Below are 27,159 nucleotides of genomic sequence, written 5' to 3'. Positions count from 1 at the left end.
GCTCTTGGTTCACCCCAGACTTGACTGCCCTTGATCAGCACAAAATCATCCTGTGGCGTTCTGCAATAGCATCAAATAACCCCCGCAATATGCAACTTTTAGGGAAGTCAGGAACCAATATACTCATCCAGTTAGGGAAGCAAAGGCTAGCTTTTTCAAACAGAAATTTGCTTCCTGTAGCACTAATTCCCCCCAAAATTTGGGACACTGTAAAGTTAATGGAGAATAAGAGCACCTCAGCTGCCCACTGCACTGAGGATAGGAAACACTGTCACCACCGATAAATTTACGATAATCGATCATTTCAATAAGCATTTTTCCTCGGCTGGCCATGCATTCCACCTGGTTACCCTACCACGGCCAAACTCTCAGCACTCCCTGCAGCAAATTGTCCAACCCCCCCTGCTTCTCCTTCACCCAAATCCAGACAGCTGATGTTCTGAAAGAGCTAAAAATCTGGACCCTCTCTTTCTAAATTATCCGCTGAAATTGCTGCAACCCCTATTACTAGCCTTTTCAACCTCTCTTTTATATCGTCTGAGAACCCCGAAGATTGGAAAGCTACAGCAGTCATCCCCCTCTTCAAAGGGGGAGACACTAAAGACCCAAACTGTTATAGACCTATATCCATCCTACCCTGCCTTTCTAAAATCTTCGAAAGCCAAGCTTTTTAACAGATCTCCGACCATTTCAAATCCCACCGTACCTTCTCCACTATGCAATCTGGTTTCCGAGCTGGTCATTGGTGCACCTCAGCCACGCTCAAGGTCCTAAACGATATCATAACCACCATCGATAAAAGACAGTACTGTGCAGCCGTCTTCATCGACCTGGCCAAGGCTTTCGACTCTATCAGTCACCACAATCTTATCGGCAGACTCAATAGCCTTGGCTTCTCAAATGACTGCCTCGCCTGGTTCACCAACTACTTCTCAGATAGAGTTCAGTGTGTCAAATCGGAGGGCCTGTTGTCCGGACCTCTGGCAGTCTCTATGGGGGAGCCACAGGGTTCAATTCTCGGGCCGACTCTTTTCTCTGTATATATCAATGATGTCGCTCTTGCTGCTGGTGATTCTCTGATCCACCTCTACGCAGACGACACCATTCTGTATACATCTGGCCCTTCTTTGGACACTGTGCTAACAAACCTCCAAACGAGCTTCAACGCCATACAACACTCCTTCCGTGGCCTCCAACTGCTTTTAAATATGAGTAAAATTGTCACGTTCCTGACCTGTTTTCCTTTTTCTTGTATTTATTTAGTTGGTCAGGGCGTGAGTTGGGTGGGTTTGTCTATGTTTGATTTTCTATGTTGGGATGTTTGTGTTCGGCCGGGTATGATTCTCAATCAGAGACAGCTGTCAATCGTTGTCCCTGATTGAGAATCATACTTAGGCAGCCTGGGTTTCACGTGTGTTTTGTGGGTGTTTGTTTCTGTGTCTGTGTTTGTTGCACCACATGGTACTGTATCGGTTTATGCACTTTGTTTATTTGTTTTGTAATTCAGTATTCAGTTTCGTTTTAATAAATCATTATGAACACTAACCACTCTGCGTATTGGTCCGATCCGTCTCGCCTCTCCTCGTCCGAGGAGGAGGAAGAATATGACGATAGCCGTAACAAAAATTAAGTGCATGCTCTTCAACCGATTGCTCCCTGCACCCTCCCGCCCAACTAGCATCACTACTCTGGACGGTTCTGACAACTATAAATCCCTAGGTGTCTGGTTAGACTGTAAACTCTCCTTCCAGACTCACATTAAGCATCTCCAATCCAAAATTAAATATAGAATCGGCTTCCTACTTCGCAACAAAGCATCTACTTGCACATCATCATCATCTGCACATCTATCACTCCAATATTAATGCTAAATTGTAATTATTTTAGCCTCTATGGCCTATTTATTGCCTACCTCCCTACTCTTCTACATTTGCACACACTGTACACAGATTTTAAAATGTTTCTTTTATTTTGTGTTATTGACTGTACATTTGTTTATGTGTAACTCTGTGTTGTTGTTTTTGTCGCACTGCTTTGCTTTATCTTGGCCAGGTCGCAGTTGTAAATGACTACTTGTTCTCAACTGGCCTACCTGATTAAATAAAAGTGAAATAAGTAAAATAAATGTATCCTGGCACCGTGCCAGGGGCACAGATGAGCTCATTGTTCAAACACGGATTTCCACATTTCCATGTGTCCCAGTGTTCCAATGCCAAAGCTACAGAGCAGAGGAGAGAAAAACAGAACTGGAGTAGAGGGAGGGAGTGATGGAGGGGGCTGCCTGCTGCACACATGGGCACACACTAAATCAAAGGTACTGTGCAATCATGTATTGTACATGTACTGTACAATCTTTTATCAACCTGCACCTTTTTGGTCTACATTGTATATGTATTTCTATTGGCTAAGAACTCTGAACACTGCAAACCAACTGCAAACTACAAACAAATCGGAAACTGGGAGAGAGACATACACAATGGAATAGGCAAATACACAACATCAGAAATGCTCATAGAATTAAATTGGCACTCAAACTGACTTTACAGATTCATTCATGCATGCAGATAGACAGTGTAGTTAGAGAAGTCACATGAACACACACAGTGGCAACCTCTGGCTCACTTGTCTCTCGCAATTTAGGGCTAGACCTGTTACCAGGACAACCACACCCCTGCCTCTGGCTTTGGGGGAGGTTTTTAAAAGCCTACCACTGAGTAGAGAGAGCGAGAGAGAGAGAGAGAGAGAGAGGAGTAGATAAGTGGGTGTGATAAAACGGCACAATATGAAACTGAGAGAGAAAGAGAGAAAGTGAGAGAGAGAGAAAAAAGGGAGGAGAAAAATGGGAGTTTACATACAACTCTTGCTCGACTACACAGTGTAAAAAAGGGGAGGGGACTCAAAACAATCAAGAGAAGAGAATCTCTGTTACCTTCTCATTCCTCCTCTGGAGCTAGAATCTCTGTTACCTTCTCATTCCTCCTCTGGAGCTACTGAAAACAGCAACAACAACAACCACCAACTGACTGAGACTTTTCACATCTCAGAACTAGACAGTCCACATTCTCCCTCTTCAAAACAGGGCATTTAACCCCCCCCACCCTGTGGCCATGGGAGAAGACTCATCGCACGCCGAGCGCCTCAGCAACAGCAGCAGCATTTTGGTCAACCCCCAGCAGTACCATGCACAGCAAGACAACATGGACCTCCTGGTGCCCAGCTTCAGCCCCAGCTCGGCTCCCTCCTCCCCCACCGACACCCTCTCCAGGCTGGGCTTGAAAACCCCCGGGAGCCCCGGAAGTCCCACCAGTCCCATGGCCAAGGATCAGGTGAGTGCCATCACAGTGGTGGCTCTACTCGACAAGCTGGTCAACATGCTGGAGGCGGTGCAGGAGAACCAGCTGCGCATGGAGCAGCGCCAGGCTGACCTGGAGGGCGCCGTGCAAGGGGTCCAAGGCGACGTGACTCGCCTGTCCAAGAACCACACCAGCACGTCCAACAGCGTGAGCAAGCTGCTGGAGCGCTCGCACAAGGTCAACACCCACATGAAGGAGGTGCGGGAGCGTCTGGACAAGCAGGCGTCGCAGGTGAAGCGGCTGGAGGCCAACCATGGACACCTGCTCAAGAGGAACCATTTCAAAGTACTAATTTTCCAGGTAGGGATAGAGGGGTGGATGGATGGATGTGGTTTAGTGTAAGGGGAAAAGGGAAAAGTGGTGAGGAAGAGAGAATATTGAGAGAATGAAAGAAATGTAAGAAGTGTGTTTGGGGGTTGTGAGAGAAGGAGATGGAACAATGTTAAACGTGTTAAAAGTGTTTGTTCCCGAATGGCACAATGGTCTAAGGCTCTGCATCGCAGTGCTAGCTGTGCCACTAGATATTCTGGGTTCGAGGACCAGGCTCTGTTGCAGCCGGCCGCGACCGGGAGACCCATTGGGTGGTGCACAATTGGTCCAGCGTCATCCAGGTTAGGGGAGGGTTTGGCCGGCAGGGATGTACTTGTCCCATCGCACACTAGCTACTCCTGTGGCGGGCCGGGCACAGTGCACACTGACACTGACACTGACACTGACACGGTCGCCAGATGCACAGTGTTTCCTCTGACACATTGGTGTGGCTGGCTTCTGGGTTAAGTGGGCATTGTGTCAAGAAGCAGTGCGGCTTGGTTTGGTTGTGTTTCGGAGGACTCACGGCTCTCGACCTTCGCCTCTCCTGAGTCTGTACAGGAGTTGCAGCGATGAGACAAGACTGTAACTACCAATTGGATACCATGAAATTGGGGAGATAACGGGGTAAAAAAAGTGTTTGTGTGCATATGTGTCTAGTGTGTGAGAGTGAGAAACAGAATGTTAAAAAGGTTTGGGAGAATGTTGAAAGTAGTGTGTGTGTGTGTGTGTGTGTGTCCGTCAAACTGATTGTGGACGTTGGGTGCTAATGCAAGGGTGTTTATGAGTGCAGTCTACACTGTAATGTTTGTGTTGTGTGTAAATGACAGGCTTTGCAGCTGTGTGAGAGAGAGAGAGACATGGTGTCAACATGTAACTACAGAGGGAGTGGTGTTTTGAAGAGCTCTTTGGATATGTAAAAGTGAGAGTGAGAGCGAGAGAGTGTGTGTGTGTGTGTGTGTGTGTGTGTGTGTGTGTGTGTGTGTGTGTGTGTGTGTGTGTGTGTGTGTGTGTGTGTGTGTGTGTGTGTGTGTGTGTGTGTGTGTGTGTGTGTGTGTGTGGGTGCAAGCTGTGTGAGGATGGTTGTGTGTGTCTGGGAACACTGCGGAGAGGATAATAAAGAAAAGCGTAGATCACAACTCGCACTTAAACTAGATCTGTTTTCAAGACCAAATGGCCATTATGTATTATGATCTACAATCAGTGGTGGAAAAAGTGCCCAATTGTCATACTTAAGTAAAAGTAAAGATACCTTAATAGTAAATGACTCAAGTATAAGTGAAAGTCACCCAGTAAAATACTACTTGAGTAAAAGTCTAAAAGTATTTGGTTTTAAATATACTTAAGTATCAAAAGTAAATGTTATTGCTAAAATATACTTAAGTATCAGAAGTAAAAGTATAAATAAGTTCTCCAGGCGGCACAATTTTATTGTTTTTAACATTTACGGATAGCCAGGGGCACACTCCAACACTTAGACATCATTTACAAACGAAGCATTTGTGTGTAGTGAGTCCGCCAGATCAGAGGCAGTAGGGATGACCAGGGATGTTCATTGGGTGAATCGTACCATTTTCCTGTCCTGCTAAGAATTCAAAATGTAACGAGTACGTCAGGGAAAATGTATGGAGTAAAAAGTACATTATTTTCTTCAGGAATGTAGTGAAGTAAAAGTAAAAGTAGTCAAAAATATAAGTAGTAAAGTAAAGTACAGATACCCCAAAAAACGAAGTAAGTAGAACTTTAAAGTATTTTTTACTTAAGTACCTTACACCAATCTAGTTAAATTAGATCTATGCATTAAGAGTGAATGCATCTTGCTTTTCCTCCTCTCTGATTACTGAAGTGATTTACAATATATAAATAATAATATAATGTATAAAAGTATAATATACCACCGCAGACACTTACAGTACAATTACTGCATTCACATTTAATATGTGACTGTGATCCCTGCGGGAATTCAACCTGAAACTAAAGATTATTAGTGTCATGCTCTTACCAACTGAGCCAACACATAAAAGGTGTGATCAGATGATTTTAATAGTATTTGAATAGTGTTTCCCAACCTTACTCTTTGGTCAGTCCTAGCTCCATTATATTAAATATACGGAATTATTGAGTGGCCAGTATATTCTTGAATGATTTGATAGGGCTTGATACTGTATGTGTTCAGTCAGGAAAAAAGGCAAGTCATATTGACACAGGCTAAGCCCTGAGAGCTCATAGTCACTGATCTTATCTGGTTTCCCAGGTGCTACTGCTCTTGTTCAATAGCAACAGGTGCAAATACTGCACATTGGCTCCAACTGCATGACTCTAGTCTGGTGGTTGTGCATTGGAGTTGGTTATCCACAGGTAATCCCTATAGTTGTTGCCTACGTACAATTGCTTAACTGTTTTGAGTCCTTATAGTGTTATGGTTTAAAATGGTGTGACATAATGATGATGGGGTCATGGGGAATACTGATGGGTAATAATGATAGCATTATCTGTACTGTATGACCAGCAACATACAGTAAGAGTAAAAAAACAAAAATCAGAGGATGCCATTCTGTCACACAGTGCTACAAAGAACACGCTATGAGTCACAAAATACGCAACTCACTGATAAGGCATTTAGATTCTCACTCCGCACCCCTGAGCTCTCTTTTGTCTTTTGTTTGCTCCTGGCCTAGAAAATATATCTCTGTTGATTGGCGTATTCGTCCACGAATTGATTGAGAACACACGGTGCTCTGTACGTGCCACACAAGTTGGAAATGCCGCCGCGCTGCTCCCAAGGGCACTCGGTAAATATGGCACTGCCATGGACAGGCTGACAAGGCCCTGCCCCTCGCGTGCTCCTCTCCCTTTAACGACCCCTAACGAGGCCGGAGGAAAATGTAGTGCTTAGTGTAGTTCGTAGATTGGCCCGTTGTTTGTTTGTGTTTGTGCTCCAGTGCTTTTCCTGTCTCCCTGACCTCCCCTCTTTCGTGGGGAGACACATATTCTCCCCTTCCCAGCCACAAAACAGAAAAGTCCAATGCCATGTGGTAGCTGCTGGTTGTGACAAAGTTGGTTCTTGATACCAAGGGGAGGGGAAAGGTCTTGGATTAGCGAGAGGGTAAACATTAATTTACATTAAAATGGGAAAGAGGTATAGTCATACAACCGTGGAATGTGACACATTTTGCTGTGCAGTTCCATGCATGTGTGTTTGTGCATGAGTGTGCACATGCATGCACAAGTGCATGTGCTCGTGTGCAGGCATTTGTTTGTGTGTGTTTGCGTGTGTGTGTGCACGTGTGTGCATGTGTGCAGTTTTCAAGATGAGTAGAGGGATTGGAGGGGTAGGATGGGAAAGGAAGTGATGACCTTTTATCACACACAATCAAAACACATTCAAATCCAACAGCATTGAATGAAAACACATTTCATAACCAAACAAAACGTGCTGCATCAAGAAAACGAAACACAGCCTTATCGAAAGACGTTCTTTAATACATTTGATCTGAGCAACTTTGGATAAGTGTGTATTCGTGCTGGAGAGTGCAAACAGATCGCAAGTTGAGTGATCTTTGGTCTTGCCCATTGTATTTGTCAATCATAATTTTTAACAAACACACTTGAATTAAGAATGAAAGATTTTGGCATCATATAAATAGTTTTCTGAATTAAATTGAAGATTTCAGTCGTCAGCTTTGATTCATGAAGACTTCACTGCCATTGTCACAGAACTCTTGACCAAAGGTCTCTCGGCTTGTCAGCATCGGCGGCAGTGAGTAAGCACTGGTATTAATTTTATTTATCCAAGTTCCTTATGCAGGATAAGGCAGAGCCAGTCCTGCTTTAGCTGCCTCACCCAGTTTTTTCCAATTTAACCCCTGATACAACTAATCATTCTTTGAATACTTAGAAATGCTTCCTTCCCTCCTTGTTTCCTTGAAATAAGCACACATCTGTAAGGTTACCACCACTTTACTTTACCACCCCATTATCAATCCAACCAATTCAGATATACGATTACTTCAAGGAAGGTAGAAAGGAAGGAGACATTTCTAAAGTATTCCAACAAGGCCTATCATTTGAACACAGGAAAAGCCTAACTAGACATGAATATGATTAACTAACTTCAGGCCTTGCCAGTCAGTTACTGTGTTTATTGCGCTCTCATATCATTCTATTCAACAACGTTGATGTCGTGTAGCTGTTTGTACATGTGTCAGTTAAGGGATGCATAGTCAACTCCATAGCGTCTATGTTGTAGAATAGATCTATTTCCACAGGTCCTAGCAGGAGAACAAGACTGGCTTGAGGGTGCAGCTGTGATTTGTGTATGTGTGTGTGTGTGTGTGTGTGTGCGTGCCTACATCTCTCAGGTGTTATGTTCCAGTAGGCAAGGCTCACTTAACCTAGCTCAAGGCATGGTAATACCACTGAAGCTCACACTCACGTACAAATATCCTCTCCTTGCAAGCGTTTTGTTTTTACCTCTCTTTCAAACAACAAAGCCTTCCGTTTCGTTATCCCCGATGTCCATGGATGAGTTTGGTTCAGTGACACCTATCGCAACACGAAAGAGGGCCTTGAATCCCAATACTCATCTGGGTCATGTTCATTAGGCACCAAACGGAATAAATCAGACTGGAACAAGGAGGCACTAACTGTAACAAGTTTTCCATTGAAAATATATAAATAACACAACCATGTTTCTGTCCCAGAGCCTAATGTGGCTCTCTGTCTGTGGAGACAGAGAAAGGTAGTCCTACAGACTCAAGTGAACAAGCCTGTGTGTTTACCCTGTGGCTCCTCTCTTTGTTATCGGTCTCATTTTCCCTTTGGAGTTCATTCCTATTTTAATCTCCCTTTTTTTGAACAGGCTACGGAGAGAGAGAAGTGTATAAAAGTGGGGGAAGGAGAGAGAGAGGGAGAAGTAGAAAGAGAGAAAATGACAAGAGAGAGAGGGGAACAGAGTGAAATAGCTGAAATAAAAAATCGAGGGATAGAGAAGAGAAAGGAGGATAGGACATATGTGAAGTCAATTAGACAAAATGATAACACTAGGAAATGAGCAAAAACTATTGTATTATTCAATAAAAACATGTTTATTTTGGACCAGGTTAAGTCCATGTGTATGCTGTGAGGGCTAGAATTCAACAGTTTAGTGAACACACAACTGTATCCAAATACATATATTTTTGTATTTCTTAATTTTAATTAGCAAATTTGGTCCTCATAGGCCCATAACTCCAAGGAGTGTGTGTGTGTGTGTGTGTGTGTCATGACTCATGCACACAAACACACACACACAGACACAAAGCGCTTTGGTTATGTTCCACACGCAGGTGGTGACTTATCTGAAAGGATTACAGAATCTAATTGGAGGAGAAGAGGTGACTGAGGGAAACCAGCGGGGATCAAACCAAGCCAAAGAGGCTAATTGTCTCACAGAGCTACAGTAGAAAAGAGGAAACAATAGTTATCTTTCAGTGGCCTCAATCCAGATGGGAGTTCATGTCATCTTGCTTCTCTTTGTTCCTTTTTGACATTTGAACCATGGCACAGGCAGCCATTCATCCACAGTCACAGGACAACGTCTAAAGGTCCAAAAGAGAGGCTGAGGAAAGAGAAAAAAACAGCCCAACAAACTAGGGCTTGAGAAAATTGTTCTAGTTCTCTGTGTTGATTTGACCTTTGACCTCAAATAGAAGTTTCCAAGTAAAGTCCAAGTAAACACTGGAACAATCAAGCATAGCCCCAGGAAATAGGGGTGCTGAGGCCTTTAAAAAAATGTACATATATAAAACAATTATAATAATAAATAAAATAAACAAATATATTTTTTCCCACCAAATGAGTGCACTAGGCCTTTATTACTCCTGTATGAGAGTAGAAAAATACTTGTCAGCAGAGCGGAGACAAATACCCCAGTGCTGGTCGGCTGCTGGTCAAGCTGGTCTGAACAGCATGGTCTAGCGTTCTGCAGGCCAACCAGCATGTTCTATGCTGATTAATCAATGTACATGCAAAAACACAGATATTGAAACAAACAATTTAAAACATCTAACTGCAATATGTGACTCACCACCTGGATTCAGTCTTATGTAGCAAAATTTGAAATTGTGTTTTTTACATTGGATAAAAGTAGAGATTCAAAGCTACACAATAATATATCATACACTGCATTTGAGGAACAACGGGAAGGTTGATCAACTTGTAAACTCACTTTTGAGAAAATCGCCTTTGAATGTTTTGGTATCTAGTGAAGAGCTCTTCTTTGTCTACACCTATACAGCATCGTTCACACCCTCCCATCTCAATTCGCTCTTGGCGCTCACACTTGACGCTCTGGCCAATGATTTGTTTACCTCTGGATAACATGAAATAGCTTAACCAGCTCTGCTGGCAACAATTTCATTTCGCTTTGTCGCATAAGTTTACTGACACCGGCCATATTCAACGGGTGTTGTACACACGTAACGTTAGCTAACGAGCCAGCCAGCTAACGTTAGCTAGTTAAACAACAATGAACAGTGCCAACAATGCCACAGTGCTGGGAGCTAACCAACCAGGTTCAATGTTAGCTAGCTAACAATAGGCTCTAACTAGAAAAGAAAAAGGCTCTGGGAAACGAATAATAACATCAGCTAAAGAGCTAGCCAGCTAACGTTAGCTAGCTTGCTAACAGTACACTTTAGCTTAAGACATATGGCTAGCTAGCTAGGTAAACAATGAACCTAACTAGGTAAACAACGTTTAAGATCACACACGTCACATAACGTTAGCTAACGAGCCAGCCAGCAAACGTTAGCTAGTTAATCAACAATGAACAAAGTGCCAACAATGCCACAGTGCTGGGAGCTATCCAACCAGGTTCAATGTTAGCTAGCTAACATTAGGCTCTAACTAGAAAAACAAACGGCTCTGGGAAACGAATAATAACATCAGCTAGGGAGCCAGCCAGCTAACGTTAGCTACACTTTAGCTTGAAATTAAACCACTATCTGTCAAAATTAGAAATGTGTAAAATCTGAAAATGTAGCTAGCTAACGCTAGACTATCTTGCCTGTATACATCATCTTGCACGATGGACTCCCTGTCAGGAATGCCATATCACAGTTGCCCTTAGTTTGAGGATGTAATCCGGAGTGTTTTCTCCATCTCTTTAGCTATCTCACTCTAATTCCACTGATTTCAAAACTTGATCCTCCAGAAAGTGGAGAGCAACACTTATGCAGCTCCACTACACAATATATTTCAGGATTACCAACACAGACTGACGAGCTCAAATAGACAGAAGCCTTCTATATGGCAGACCAATCCAAACTCCTCTCTCTGCATTTCCAGCTCACTCATTATCTCAGCCAATCATGGCTAGGTTGCTGACTTTTTCTGGGGCTTAACCAACAAGGCTCGTAATTTAACTATTGTATTTGTATTTACGGATGTCATACAAGTTTGTTATTAAGGCACATGAAAGTTCACATGTTTGAGAAGGCATTTCTGCCAAAAAAACACATTTTGATAAAAATTCAAAAAATTACATTCAAACGGCTCTCCTGTGAAGTCGTGACTTGCGACATACGCCTTGTTTCCTGAATCGGGTCACATATAGCATGCATGGCAATATGATAATGATGGTAGTGGTTTTGCAGACCAGCTACATTCTGATTACTTGGGAGTCAACCTCACTTGAGATTTGATGGGGTCTCATTAGCATATTTGGGTGCATCTTCTAAAATATTTTGTATTTGTGCCAATCGTTAGTGGAAATGTTGTACCAATTTAAGTGGTTTTATCGTTATGTTTATAAAGTTTGAGAACCTCATTTATCCACTCCCAGTTCTACTTTCTTTGTAAGAACTTGTGTCAATCAGGAGCTGCGCTGTTCATGTTTCATGAACTTAATTGCTGTTGGTCCTTGGGAAGTTCATGTTTAATTATCAATAACTTACTGTCAGCTTGCTGCAAGTAGTTATTGTAATATTCACACTAACTTACTGTGGCTGATCTCTGTCACACTCACTGACCTGATGGTGTGGCAGGAAGGTCAGTTTGCTGCCAACCAAGAGGTTGAGACCAGGTGAGGGTGGGTCCCAAGTGTGTTAACCACAAATAATGCTTAAAGGACTTTGGCGAATTGTGCTAAACTACTTCAGTTTTTTTTTAAACCTATTGTTTTGGGTTGGACGTTTCAATGTGTGGTTTATGCATGCATAATCTATGATCAGAATTACTGAGTACATTTACATGCACACTAATAATTCGATAATAAACTGATTATGGCAGTAGGAAGATTATGCAATAGTCATGTAAACACTTTACTCTGCTTATCTTCATAAGGTCAAAATCAAAGCAAGCATACGCCGATCAAAATACCTGGTTTTCTGAGCAATCTTTTGAATTATTAGGACACGTATGGTGCCGGAGAGGATGGCTAGCGTTTTATGGGCTCTTAACCAACCGTGCACTTTTGTTTGTTTTTTCTCTCATTGTTGGTAACTTATTTTGTACATAATGTTTTTGCTACCATCTCTCATGACCGAAAAGAGCTTCTGGACATCAGAACAGCGATTACTCACCTTGAATTGGACGATACATTTTTCTTAATGTGTCGAACGAGAGGGATTTACTCCAGACACCAGAACAGGCCCTCATCCCCGTCATTCGCAGGAGAAAGAGACGGAGGTTTCGCGGAAGGAGATCAGGGTGCCTTGTGAGGATCAGGCGACGAGTGGCTAATCTGCCTTTGCCATCGGTACTAGTGGACAATGTACAATCGTTGGATAATAAAATGGACGAACTAAAAGCACGTATATCCTACCAACGGGACATTAAAAACTGTAATATCTCATGTTTCACCGAGTAGTGGCTGAACGATGACATGAATAACATACAGCTGTACCGACAGAATAGAACAGCAGCATCTGGTGAGACAAGGGGTGGCAGTCTATGTATAGTTTTAAACAACAGCTGGTGCACGATATCTAAGGAAGTCTCGAGGTTTTGCTCGGCTGAGGTAGAGTATCTCATAATAAGCTGCAGACCACACTATCTACCGAGAGAGGTTTCATCTATATTCTTCGTAGCTGTTTATTTACCACCACAAACCGAAGCTGGCACTAAGACCACACTCAATGAGCTGTATACGGCCATAAGCAAACAGGAAAACGCTCATCCAGAGGCGGCGCTCCTAGTGGCCGGGGACTTTAATGCAGGGAAACTTAAATCCGTTTTACCTCATTTCTACCAGCATGTTAAATGTGCAACCAGAGGGTAACATGTTCGCTGTGGTTGAACAATTATTTTGTTTGATGATTTTCTGCGTTTATCAGAGTGCCATCAGGTAGCCTGATTTCAGATGTGTCCATGTAAACCGGATTTGTCACAGTTTCTGTGTTATTTGATTGTTGTTTCCTTAGGTTACCGCTGGTGGGAACCCTTGCCCTGTTTTCTAGTTTCCAGGTTACCCTGATTATTACTTATTGGATTCACCTGTGTTTAATTACCTTCTCGGTTCACCTGGTTGCCTTGTTATTTAGGTTCCTCAGTTGGCATGGATCTTTTCTTAGGTCTTAATAGTGTGCTCTTGCCTTGTTTCTGTTAAGACTAAGTAAAAGTTCTGGATTTACCCTTACCTCTGCATGCTGTGTTTTTCTGCGCCTGGGTTCGAGTTCGTACTAGCCTTATTGTTACAGGATTATTAGGGAAATCGTTCTTCAAAGCTATTGTAATAAAACTATTATTGTAACGGCAGTCTAAGTCGTCCTCCTCCTCAGACGAGGAGAGGCGAGAAGGATCTGAGGACCAATGTGCAGCGTGGTAATTATCCATGATTTAATTCACACAAAACAAGACACTATACAAAATGACAAAACAAACTAACCGTCACAGTCCTATCTGGTGCAGAACACAAACACAGAGACAGGAAACAACCACCCACAATCCCCAACACAAAACAAGCCACCTATATATGATTCTCAATCAGGGACAACGATTGACAGCTGTCTCTGATTGAGAACCATATTAGGCTGAACACAGAAACAGACGAACTAGACACACAACATAGAATTCCCACCCAGCTCACGTCCTGACCAACACTAAACAAGCAAAACACATAAGAACTCTGGTCAGGACGTTACAATTATACTATTATAAAACTATAATAATAATTTGACTATCCACAATAATCGCATTGTGTGTATGCAACCGTATTCATTGTCTTACCTCAGTTAGCCACTAAATCCCTAGTTGGAAACCAACTTTTTTAAACTGTGGGCTGGCATTTTGCCTACTGAGGGAATCTCCAAATATTTTGGTGAAATACTGAAAGCTTGGTCCACATGGTCCAGCCCCTTAACAATTAGAGTTTCAGCCAATGAGCGTTTATCCCCTCGCCATTTGATTGACAATATCAAGATGCACCTGAATCTTCATGGATGAGAGCCAGACCAGAACTAATGGAGTCAATGCATGGATTATGTAAACAATTGCCATTATTTTCAACATGTCAGACGAAGAGGTAAAGTATACAGGCTATGCATAGTGTGTTTAATGAACACTGATTTACAAACTGATGTATTTTATAACATTACCTTTTGTTAGTCGAGCTAGCTAGCTAGCTATAGCCAGAACCATGTATTTTAGAAACACAAAATTCTAAATAATGATGAGTGAGAAAGTTAGAGGCATAAATATCATAGCCCCCCAAAAATGCTAACCTCCCTTGTTATTGTAATGGTGAGAGGTTATGATATTTGTGTCTAACTTTCTCACTCATAATTATTCCTGATTCATTCAGGATTATCCACAATCATGGTAGCATCCACATGAATGTAGAAATGTTTAGAAACATTATATTCTTATTTATAATTATTTGGTTTTCCAAGATGGCGTAGCAGCAAGACGTGTTTGCTTTTGTCCCGTTTTTGTCCTGTGGAAATATTCAGCTTTCATTTTTCTGTATACATTTCAATCTCTTTTTCCATGTTCAAATTAAATATCTTCCTGCAAACCCGCCTCACCCAACGTGGTACGGATCTGCAATTTTTTTAGACCTTATAACTGGAACCTCCGTCAGAATCTAGCCAGCTAATTAGCTACTAGCTATTTAGTCATTGTTAGCCACTGCTAGCACTCTTTACCTTTAGCACAGACACCAGCCACTTTAGCCCGGATAATATCTGCCAGTCTGCACAGCGCGATATCAGCCCTGAGCATATCGGACTGCTTTTATTTTTTTTATTCTCCCCCCACTACATCACTGGATTCCTGCCGCAAGCTCTGGCCCATTACACCGGATCATCGCAGCTAGCTAGCTGCTACCGAGTGGCTATTTCCCTTGTCCAGAAACAAGCACCAGTTAGCCTCGCGCTAGACCCATTCCCCGGCTAGCAAACGAAGTACACCAACTACAATCCCTCTTGCCAATTGGCCTGGACCCTTTGTCGACACGGAGCCCCTCCGATCCATCACGACTGATCTGCTGACGTATTTCGGCCGATGTGCTCTCAACCGGCCTCTGCGTCGTTGATGTCGGTGAGGACCCAGCTACTAGCCCCGGCCCGCTAACGCTCTGAGCACCGTGTCTCCCGCTCGCCTAGTGTAGTGACGACTACCGAGTGGCTCCCTGTTTCGTCCATTGCTGCTTATTGGACCCCATGATCACTCGGCTACACAGCTGATGCCTACTGGACTGTTAATTAACATGGTACTTCATTTTTTTTTATCTGTCGTCCCAAGCCTCGAACTCAGGTCATGTGTGTAGCTAACTGACCCCCTCTGCCCGTTCATCGCCATTTACCCATTGTTGTTGTCTTAGCTGTTTACCTGTTGTCTTAGCCCTCCCAATCAACACCTGTGATTGCTTTATGCCTCCCTCTAATGTCAATATGCCTTGTATACTGTTGTTTAGGATAGCTCTCACTGTTTTGCTCGCTCTACATGCCTCGGTTAGCTCCCTTGCCCCACCCCCCCACACATGTGGATAACTAGGTTAACTGGCACTTCCACTGTACTCGCACCCTACCTTGCCCTTGTCTGTGCATTATGCCCTGACTCTGTCCTACCACGCCCAGAAGTCTGCTCCTCTTACTCTGTTCAAAATCATAAGACTTGCTTTTAAAAATGTGTATAAATCATTTTCATATGGTATATTAAAGTTGTTATAGAAGTCTCGGTGTCTTCTGAACAAACCATGTTGACGTTTGTGCAAATGTATGTATTGTTCAAAAGTACACTTTTTAAAAACATTTTTATAAAGTTCCAAGAAAACAACATTGTTTGTGAATATTATTTACATTTATACCCATTTTACAGAATGTTCTTCTTGCTCAATGATGGCAACTCCTATACAGGTATCGCCAAGGCCACAGGAAAGTCATGATTGCTAATGTCCATCTACTGGGCATAAAGAGCATATACAACATTTCTTCCCCATATAGAAAAGGGTTACATGTCCCCCCCCAAAAATGCAGAGCCTTTCAAAACACTATGACATTACAAGTGGGAATTGGCACAAAGTGAGTCATGAATATAAAGCTGTGCACTGGATTTACCAACATGTAAACATGTAGAGGGGCTGGGCATCCTGAAGATGCACAACACTACAATAATAAAATAAATCAAATCATGTAGATATTCTGGAATTATATTCTGATTCTGTTCTCATACCTAGTCCTTTGCTCATGTGAATCCTACAGTAGATTTAGCTATGAGTGTGTTAGGGGATTTGACATTAATGTGATGAATAACTTTAAAAAACATTTTTTACCCCCTTTTTCAATTATGATCTTGTCTCATCGCTGCAACTCCCCAACAAGCTCGGAAGAGGCGAAGGTCGAGTCATGCGTCCTCCGAAACATGACCCGCCAAACCACAGAGGCCAGCTGCACCAATGTGTTGGAGGAAACACCATTCAACTGATGACCGAAGTCAGTCGGCAGGCGCCCGGTGTGCCACGAGTTGTTGGAGCCAAGTAAAGCCACCCCCCCCAAACCCTCCCCTAACCCGGACGATGCTGGGCCAATTGTGCACCACCCTACGGGACTCCCGTCTGTAGTGACACCTCTAGCACTGCGATGCAGTGCCTTAGACCGCTGCGCCACTCGGGAGGCCCTAAAGAGTTTGTCTCTATCCCACCCCGGCTTCCAGACAGATCACAACACTGTCAGTTCCTATTGCTTGTTCAAGGCATTCCCTTTGAGCATGAAGCACACATTTACAATGGCGTTTACACACACATTAGCCTTTTATGTTATAAAACTGGTTCCTTGATATTTTTCAAACAAAGTTGACCTTTTCACAAGAACCAATCCGATTTGTTTTACACAGAACAATTTCAATAAGGTTAATGCTCCTGGAAAGCCTGAGAATCCTGTCAATGTTAATTGACCTAATCGATATTAAATACAAATTAGTGGATGTGAGAAGCATTGCCTCAAAGCAGAGTCTTCTAACATCAACAAGCACATGGTTTGCCATGTCAATGGAGGCTTTGATAACATGAGCCTATCCATATGACGTACAGATTAGGGAATCTGAGCAGCATTGCCTCAAACTGACTCCTCTAAATGAACAGTGCTGTTCTATTGTATACCGCGGGGATGGATTGATTCATTTATTAGACAATTTTTTAAACATACATAGGAGCGTTTCAGCCAAAGAGGCCTCCACATACAATTTAAAATATCATCAAGGATACCACAATAAAGCTTGAAACTGTGAATCCGTGCAGCACTTCCTCTAAGCCGAGGCCTTTAATGAAAAGCTTTCTTAGTCTTGATGATGAACGCAAGAGAACAGAACACTGATGACAGATTTACCTCCACCGTCACTGGAAGCTGCACATGCTTGGCATCCGCCTGATTCCACCTGAGCTGTGAATCATGCAGTGCGTGGCTTAGATAAGGTCCTGGGTATCTGGTATCTACAGGTTAATAAAACAACCAGGAGTATCTATGGTATTTCATTTGGCTTCTCGCGGTGGAGTAGAGTTTCAAATATTTTGTTAGGGCCGGTAATGTATGATTATTTGTTTATTTTGATTATTGGTTTGCTATGATTGATTGATTTGCTATGATTGATTATTGGTTGCTTTGTTATGAGGTATGTCTGATATGATGCACTGTTCAGGACCACATTGCAAATAAGTGTTACATGATAATTTCATGTGTTATATTCTGAGCACTAGACCTACACCATGTGTACAATCTTTTCCACCACAAAAGTAAATAAAATCAAAAGAGTTGTTCACACACCTTATATAGAGATCCAGGTGCATAGAATCTCAATGTTTGACAAAAAATAAACTCCAGCACACTGGCATTCCTGCATGCTCCACAATGTGTTTAATGGATGTCAAAGCAATGTTTTGGTCAATAGACCTTAATTAGGCACCAAATGGACGTGAACGGACTGAAACAGGGAGTGAATACCTGGACTCGTTTTGTTTTTTCTCGTCGCCCAGCGTTTGAAAGTATTTTAAGTTGCATGCCCTAATGTACGACCCAGGTTTTTTCCCCCACAAGTAACATGGTACATTAACATACTTGTGTTTTCTGTAACGTATTACGCTTAAAATATACATTATCCATGTGTCACAGTCACCAACTCGAAAAAAGAGAGGCCTTTAGTCTATCAAGAATAATTCGAATTTATGAAAAATGTGCTATTGGTTGACTGGTCTGACTTTTAAGGGTGACTGATTGGTGTTCTTTCCGGGGAGGGCATGCAATTGGTGGTGAGTTAGTGATGGACAGGGTGGGAGGGGCTCTTCCTGTCCTTCTGGTTGGTCCAGTCCCTACCTTTGCACTAATGACAGCCTATTGACACATGATATGGTCCTAAAAGCAATGTGTGGCATCCTTCCTCTAGCTTCCAGCATTCTTCCATGCTGTGTAAGATTCCGGAGGGCACAAAAACTCATAGTTTCACACACATGCACACAAACACACTTACTTTCCACTCTGGGTGATTTACTGAATCCTGACTTGAGATATATTCCTCAAACGTTTGAGTAAATCCACGTTTACATCAACGCATGATTTACGTAGAAGTTCATGTTATGCCGGCATGTCTTTTAAGGAGATCGTTTGTATGAAAAAAGACAAGTTTCTTTTCATTTCATCTCCAGACATGTTTTTTGATTGATCTGATTTGGATTGGTTTGTTTGACCAGGGCGTTGTGTGTATTTGCACTGTTTTGTCGAGTGCAAGAATCCAAACTTTTTTCAGCAACAATAGAATACTATTTTAGTCTAACTGAATAGGGGCTTACTCTGTCTAAATATCCGTGGTTTGTGTGAAGGAGTGCTGTGTGTGGGAGTGCGGGTGGCGAGAAGCCCATAAGGAAGGGTTTTCGTTTTTTCACAGTCAGTGGAGAGGCCCACACACGCTCGCGCACACACACAGTTCTGTAGATTGTGAACTATAGGGTGTTGTGGCTGGTACCTGTAACTGGTACTGTTGAATAACTACTGCTCTGAAATTACAAACCACCAACTGTCATTTGGGGATTTATTAAACACTTGAACCATGACATCCGTTTATGGCTGCCAAAGCATACAGAGGCAAATTTATGTACTGTGAAGTTGGATTTTATATTCCAGACTCTGACATTGCTCATTATGATATTTATTGATGTCTTTCTTTACATTTTTGGGGGAATCGTGTGTATTGTATTGTTTGGCATTACTACACTTTTGGAGCTAGACTCATAAGCATTTCGCTGTACCTGTTTACGCAACCAATAACATTTTATTTGATTGAATATTTGTGTGGATTATATTCGTGATTAGATTAAATGTCTTGAGTCAATAAGTATTCAACCCCTTTGTTATGGCAAGCCTAAATATGTTAAGAAGTAAAAATGTGCACTCACGCTGTGTGCTATTACACCAGTCATTACAAAAATACAGATGTCCTTCAAAACTCAGTTGCCGGAGAGGAAGGAAACTGCTCAGGGATTTCACCAGGCCAAAGGTGACTTTAAAACTGTTACATAGTTTAATGGCTGTGATAGGAGAAAACTGACGATGGATCAACAACATTGTAGTTACTCCAATACTAACTAAATGACAGAGTGAAAAGAAGAATGCCTGTACAAAATACAAATATTCCAAAACATGTATCCTGTTTGCAAATAAGGCACTAAAGTAAAACTGCAAAAAATAAATGGCAAAGAATTTAACTTTGTCCTGAATACAAAGTGTTATGTTTGGGGCGAATCCAGCACAACACATTACTGAGTACCGCTCTTCATATTTTCAAGCATGGTGGTGTCTGCATCGTGTTATGGGTATGCTTGTCTAAGGATAGTTTGTGGGGATAAAAGGAAACTAACAGAGCTAAGCATAATCCTAGAGGAAAACCTGTTTTATTCTGCTTTTCAACAGACACTGTGAGACAAATGCACCTTTCAGCAAGACACTAACCTAAAACACAAGGCCAAATATACACTGACATTGATTGTTCCAGAGTGTCCTAGTTACAGTTCTGACTTAAATCTATGGCAAGACTTTAAAATGGCTGTCTAGCAATGATCAACAACCAACTTGAGAGCTTGAAGACGTTAAAAGAATCATGTGCAAATATTGTGCAATCCAGGTGTGAATATCTCTTAGAAACTTACCCAGAAAGAACCACAGCTGTAATCACTGATAAAGGTGATTTTTAACATGTATTGTGAATACTTACAGTACCAGTCAAAAGTTTGGACACACCTACTTATTCAAGGGTTTCTTTGTTTTTTACTATTTTCTACATTGTAGAATAATAGTGAAGACATCAAAACTATGAAATAGCACGTATGGAAAATGTAGTAACCAAAAAGTGTTAAACAAATCAAAATACATTTTATATTTGAGATTCTTCAAAGTAGCCACCCTTTTCCTTGATGACAGCTTTGCACACTCTTAGCATTTTCTCAACCAGCTTCACCTGGAATGCTTTTCCAACAGTCTTAAAGGAGTTCCCACATATGCTGAGCACTTGTTGGATGCTTTTCCTTCACTCCGCGGTCCAACTCATCCCAAACCATCTCAATTGAGTTGCGGTCGGGTGATTGTGGAGGCCAGGTTATCTGATGCAGCACTCCATCACTCTCCTTCTTGATCAAATAGCCCTTACACAGCCTGGAGGTGTGTTGGGTCATTGTCCTGTTGAAAAACAAATGATAGTCGCACTAAGCGCAAACCAGATGGGATGGTGTATCGCTGTAGAATGCTGTGGTAGCCATGCTGGTAAAGTGTGCCTTGAATTCTAAATAAATCACTGTCACCAGCAAAGCAACCCCACACCATCACACCCCCTCTATGATTCACGGTGGGAACCACACATGCGGAGATCATCCATTCACCTAGTCTGTGTCTCACAAAGGCACGCCGATTGGAACCAAAAATCTCAAATTTGGACATCAGACCAAAGGACAGATTTTCACCGGTCTAATGTCCATTGCTCGTGTTTCTTGGCCCAAGCAAGTCTCTTCTTCTTATTGGTGTTCTTTAGTAGTGGGGTCTTTGCAGTAATTCGACCATGAGGCCTGATTCACACAGTCTCCTCTGAACAGTTGATGTTGAGGTGTGTCGTTACTTGAACTCTGAAGCTGGTAACTCTGAACTTATCCTCTGCAGCAGAGGTAACTCTGGGTCTTCCATTCCTGTGGCGGTCCTCATGAGAGCCAGTTTCATCATAACGCTTGATGGTTTTTGCGACTGCACTTGAAGAAATGTTCAAAGTTCTTGAAATTCTTCGCATTGACTGACCATGTCTTCAAGAAATGATGGACTGTCGTTTCTCTTTGCTTTTTTGAGCTGTTCTTGCCATAATGTGGACTTGGTCTTTTACCAAATAGGGCTATCTTCTGTATACCACCCTTACCTTGTCACAACACAACTGATTGACTCAAATGCATTTAGAAGGAAATAAATTCCACATATTAAACTTATAACAAGGCACACCTGTTGAAAACCTCTACAGCATTGGTGGGTCCCCCGCGGGACAATTGAGCTAACATAAGCTAATGTGATTAGCATGAGGTTGTAAGTAAAAATAACATTTCCCAAGACATAGACATATCTGATATTGGCAGAAAGCTTAAATTCTTGTTAATCTAACTGCACTGTCCAATTTACAGTAGCTATTACGGTGAAAGAATACCATGTTATTGTTTGATGAGAATGCACAGTTATGATCTTGAAAATGTATTAATAAACCAATTAGGCACATTTAGGGGTGTCTTGATACAAACATTTGTACAGAAATACAATGGTTCATTGGATCAGTCTAAAACTTTGCACATGCACTGCTGCCATCTAGTGGCCAAAATCGAAATTACGCCTCGGCTGGAATAATACATTATGGCCTTTCTCTTGCATTTCAAAGATGGTACAAAAAAAATACAAAAGAAAACGCATGTTATTTTCTTTGTATTATCTTTTACCAGATCTAATGTGTTATACTTTCCTACATTAATTTAACATTTCCAAATTGAAAAAATGGGCAGACTACCTCATGAAGCTGGTTGAGAGAATGCCAAGAGTGCAAAGCTGTCATCAAGGCAAAGGGTAGCTACTTTGAAGAATCTCAAATATAAAATACATTTTGATTTGTTTAACACTTTTTTGGTTACTACATGATTCCATATGTGTTATTTGGATGTCTTCACTATTATTCTACAATGTAGAAAAGTACAAATAAAGAAAAACCCTTTTTTGACTGGTACTTTATGTAAATAAGATATTTCTGTAATTAATTTGCAATAAATTTGCAAAGAGTTCTAAAACATATTTTCCCTTTTTCATTATGGGGTATTGTGTGTAGAGGGGGACAAATCAATTTTGAATTCAGGCTGTAACAACAAAATATAGAATAAGTCAAGAGGTATGAATAGTTTCTGAAGGCACTGTCCTGTAGCAGTGCACATGCAAGGCTAAGATCCAACTAGCTAGTCCAACTAAGTTGTATCTGCTTTTGATATACAGTATCTACGTACAGGTAACTGCCAAAATAAAGAAAACACCTTGAGTAAATGAGGGATACAAAGTATATGGAAAGCAGTTGCTTCCACACAGGTGTGGTTCCTGAGTTAATTAAGCAATTATCATGCTTAGGGTCATATATATATATATATATATATATATATATATATATATATATATATATATATATATATATATATAGATATATATATATATATATATATATATATATATATAAAATTCCCAGTTTTACCCATTATTTTGGCTACCATGGTTAGAAGCGAAGATATCTCAGTGACTTTGAAAGAGGGGTCTCAAAGGAGCATAAGGGGTTTAATGTGTTTGAGTGTGTGTGTGTCTCAGTCACAAGATCTCAATGCAATGAATACTTATGGGAGATTCGAGAGTGACGCCTGAGACAGCTTTTTCCACCACCATCAAAAAAACACCAAATTGTGGAATTTCTCGTGGAAGACGGGTGTCGCATAACTCCAATAGATTTCCAGATACTTGCAGAATCTATGCCAAGGCGCATTGAAGCTGTTCCGGTGGCTCGTGGTGGCCCAATGTCCTATTAAGACACAATGTTCTGTTTCCTTTATTTTGGCAGTTATCGGTATGTTTAATTCTGATGCTTATCTGATAACCATATACAATTATAGTGTGCATGGCTTTGTGTTCATCCGCTTGATTAATAAATTAATGACCTGAGGCTTGTTTCAAGTGATCATCCCATAACTTCACATGACCACCTTCCTAATCCTAACACCGTCCTCTCCCCTCTGTTCTCCAGGAAGACAACGAGATCCCCTCCAGCATGTTCATCAAGGACTCCCCCAAGACCTGCCAGGCCAGCCAGCTTGAGGACGACGCCCCTGCGGCACCTGACCCCTCCGTCACCGGCATAGATGCCAACCACTCTCAGGAGGAGGGTCTCCATAACATCAGCCTGTACTCCTCCGACAATGACACCGGGGGTCTCCACGAGGATGATGAAGCCCTGGAGGGAGAGGCAGAGCTGGGCCTAGAAGCGACCCTGCCCTCCTTCGAGAGATCCAGAGCCGACCGGCTGAAGCGCTCCAGCCTGAAGAAGGTGGACAGCCTGAAGAAGGCCTTCTCGCGCCAGAGCATCGAGAAGAAGATGACCAAGATCAGCACCAAGATCGTGCCGCCCGCGAGCCGTGAGAAGATCAAGAAAAGCTTTACACCAAACCACCCTAAGAGTCCCACCGCCAAGAGCTCTTCTTTCAAGGTGTCGCCCATGACGTTCAATGTGAAGAAGTTGCGAGGCGAAGGGGAGGCTTTGACACAGCCCGGAGGCTCGCCTAGCGGGCAAGCCCACGTGGAGATCCCTCCCCTGGGTAGCATGGATGGGGATCTACCCCTGGCGGAGGTGTACTCCCAGGAAGGGCTGGGTGTGGAGGGAGGAGAGGAGCTAGCTAGTCCTTCTACCCCTGGGAGCGTGCAGGCCGATTTGACCATCAATGGAGAAGCGGGGAGCCTTGAGTGTGACCTGACCATCGATCGTCCACTGGGACTTGCTCTCCCGGAGCATGATGACAATATGGGGGAGGAGGAAGAGGTTTATGATGAGGTAGAGGAGCAGGAAAGCCCGGTGGAGGTAAAGGCCCCCATACCTGCTGTGGAGCAAGCCTCATAATCTCATCCCTCTCATCTTTTGCTTCTGCACATTCCCTGGCCATTTTATGTTAACATGCCAACACTGTAGTCATCCCTCCATCTTTCCAGCCTACCAATTTCTGAAAAATCTCAAGCTCCAGTGCTAACGATACGGAGCCCCTAAGCATCCCTGGCCCTCCAATGCCTCCAGCTCTGCATGTACGATTGATCCAGGAGATCCATGGACATATCCCAGATCAACAAGCTTCCATTTCAGAGATCCTGATTTATCAAGAGTGATCAAGATATCCTGCATCAGTTGCTCCTGCCTGGTGTGTATAGCTACCTACCCTTCTTTGGGGCTACCTTAGGACAAGAACCAGCAAGCCAAGGGACTATAACTCACCTTCCCAACTGGAACCTGGGCTTCTGAACAGCACATCTCCAGGATGCTGAGCCAACTCTCTCTCTCTGTTGATCTGTCTTCGCATGGGCCTCTCTGTCTGACGGATAGTCTCTTTGTTCTCCTGCCTCGCTTGAATGCCGGTAAATATTTGGCAAAGAGGGTAAAGCCCACAGCTTGGGAAGGGTAGCCCATTGCCAGGTTGTCTGGGCATTGGTATGGGGCGGTAACTATGTTTCTAACGCAAGGTTGGTGTAATGCTGAGGTTTGTGACATATGCATTTGACCCAGGTCTGGATATAACCATACAACCTGAGTGCAGGGTAAAAATGGAGCCATAGCATTAAGGCAATTTCATGCCATCCCTACCTTAGTTCATTTATTTGCCATAATATATATACTCATCAGAGCTCTCATGACAAAAACAGCTTGAAAAACACAGCTTGAAAGTGGTAAGTGGTTTTAAGGAGTGAAATATCAGTAGGCATAACGACTGATATAGAATCATGTTTGAGTACTGTCACCTGACTTTCATAAATATACTGTCAAAATGGTCATGTTGGAGTTGATTACGTGTGCATTCGGTGCACCTAATGTTAGCATAGCACTCACATAAACAATGTTGACACATTCCTATATGGTTGAAACACACATGCACACAAACACTTGATTAACTAGCACACATTTACTGAGGCACCCACAAAGACAATCACACACACACTCATACACGCATGGAATTCTTCAAACTTACACAGGCTGTTGTGGGTAATTGCCATCCTGGAGTGAGGAATTCCTGTTTTGGAAGCCCTGTTGGAAAAAAAACAGCATAGACCAGCATAGGCTGGTGACAAGCCTTCATTGTTTGGACACTGGTCACCAGCATTCCAGCATATGGTGGCCACCCGCAAAACCCGCATCAAGTTACGTTATGCTGGCTTTGCAAAGTGATGTCTAATTCCTAATGGAATCCAGCCTGAACGGGGATATCCAACATTTGGAATGTTTATTCACCCACGATTTGCATTCAGAATGACTGCCAGGGTTTTGCCCTCAAAACATCAAAGCAAGCTTTATTTATACACCACATTTCAGACATGGAATGCAACGCAATGTGCATTACAGGAAAAAAAAAAAAAAAAAAAAATTAAAATATAGGTGAAATATTTCCTACACAACAAACATAAGATAAAAAACTAAAGAATGGCACAAACTTAACCAATGGCTGTGCTGTGTAGGCCTATGGTGGCAGTTCAGGAGGAGAGTCAAAGGCTTTTTCTAAAAATGATTTTTGATTAGGCCTAATCCAAGAATGCACTCTTGCGTGCGGACTATCCTACAGCCTTTATTCTGTTCAGTTTGAGAAGGATATAACGTGATATATTAGAGCGCTTTGGTCCTTAATGCTTTACAGTATGCATTGTTTCGTTTCTTTGACATTCAGAGGCTGAGACACAACCTTCTATAGCCGAGGACCCCAGAAATATACTTTGCTTGGGAAGTAATCTAATTCACTCACTATCAATTGATTAAGCGATTCACTTTCTGTACAAAAAATGTTTAAACCCAGACAACTTTTATGGAAACAAGGGCTATTTTTTCTCAGACCTGCAAATACGATGATAGATTCATGCAATGCTTTGACTATAAAGGAGATCTTTCCACCCCTACTCTCGTCCACGGTGGTCTGTGAACCCACAACCTTCTGGCCAGCAGCCCTGTGCTCTATCAAAATTCCTGCATTGCCATGTAATGCTTACAGGAAGAAGAACACTTTCTAAAAATGTTTCTAGAAGGCTCTGGTCTGTCCAAGATGTGAGGATAAATGGTATAGACATGTTCTCCGCTATCCACTTTGTTTTAATTATTATTATTTGGGGTATATGGGAGAGTCACTTTTTTTCAAGCATTCAGGGAGTGTTTAATTGAAATGTAACTGATGAAGGTAGGACTGTCCATATTAATTTCAGAAAGATCCCGTTTTCTCCATGTGACCCTTACTACAAAATAATGTTCACCAACTAAACTGGAGCAGTTTCAGTAACGGGTGAAATAAGTTCAACTAAGATATTGGGTTAGTATGTATGTTATGTATCTTTGTGTAGCATAAGATCAAATGAATTGATTAATTAAAACAATCAATGTACATGCAAAAACACAGATATTGAAACAAACTATTCTAGAAAATCAAACTGCAATATAGCATGCTGGGAAATATGATAAAGAGGAGCGTAGTTTATCAGACCAGCTTGTCCAGCTAGACCATGCTGGACCAGAATATACTCCAAAGAAGAAGAAAATAAGGTTATTTGCCAGGGCTGAGGGTAATTTTATTTTTCATATTAAGAATTGCCTCTCCACAGTGTTTTCCTTTTATGCCATGAAATGCTACACTGTTGCAAAGTTCCTTTAACTGCATGGTACACTATAGGCTACTGATTGCAGTGAAAGGAAGGTAAACAACAAGTTACTGAATTTTTACAGCTGAATGGAGGTGTTATGGCTGTAAAAGGACAGC

General features: G+C 42.2%; 1 protein-coding gene across 1 annotated transcript; it reads left to right on the top strand.

Annotated features, from left to right (window-relative positions):
* The first annotated feature begins 2,754 nt into the window (after nt 1-2,754).
* LOC120064498 (caveolae-associated protein 2-like) lies at nt 2,755-25,765 on the top strand. Its single transcript, XM_039015116.1, has 2 exons — nt 2,755-3,653; nt 23,415-25,765. The coding sequence occupies exons 1-2, from the start codon at nt 3,108-3,110 to the stop codon at nt 24,279-24,281; spliced, it is 1,413 nt and encodes a 470-aa protein (XP_038871044.1). The 5' UTR covers nt 2,755-3,107; the 3' UTR covers nt 24,282-25,765.
* The last annotated feature ends 1,394 nt before the right edge of the window (nt 25,766-27,159 follow it).

This window comes from Salvelinus namaycush, chromosome 19 (genome assembly GCF_016432855.1).
Source record: "Salvelinus namaycush isolate Seneca chromosome 19, SaNama_1.0, whole genome shotgun sequence".
NCBI lineage: Eukaryota > Metazoa > Chordata > Actinopteri > Salmoniformes > Salmonidae > Salvelinus > Salvelinus namaycush.
The sequence above is the reverse complement of the archived record's forward strand: the minus strand, read 5'-3'. Positions and strand labels throughout refer to the sequence as shown.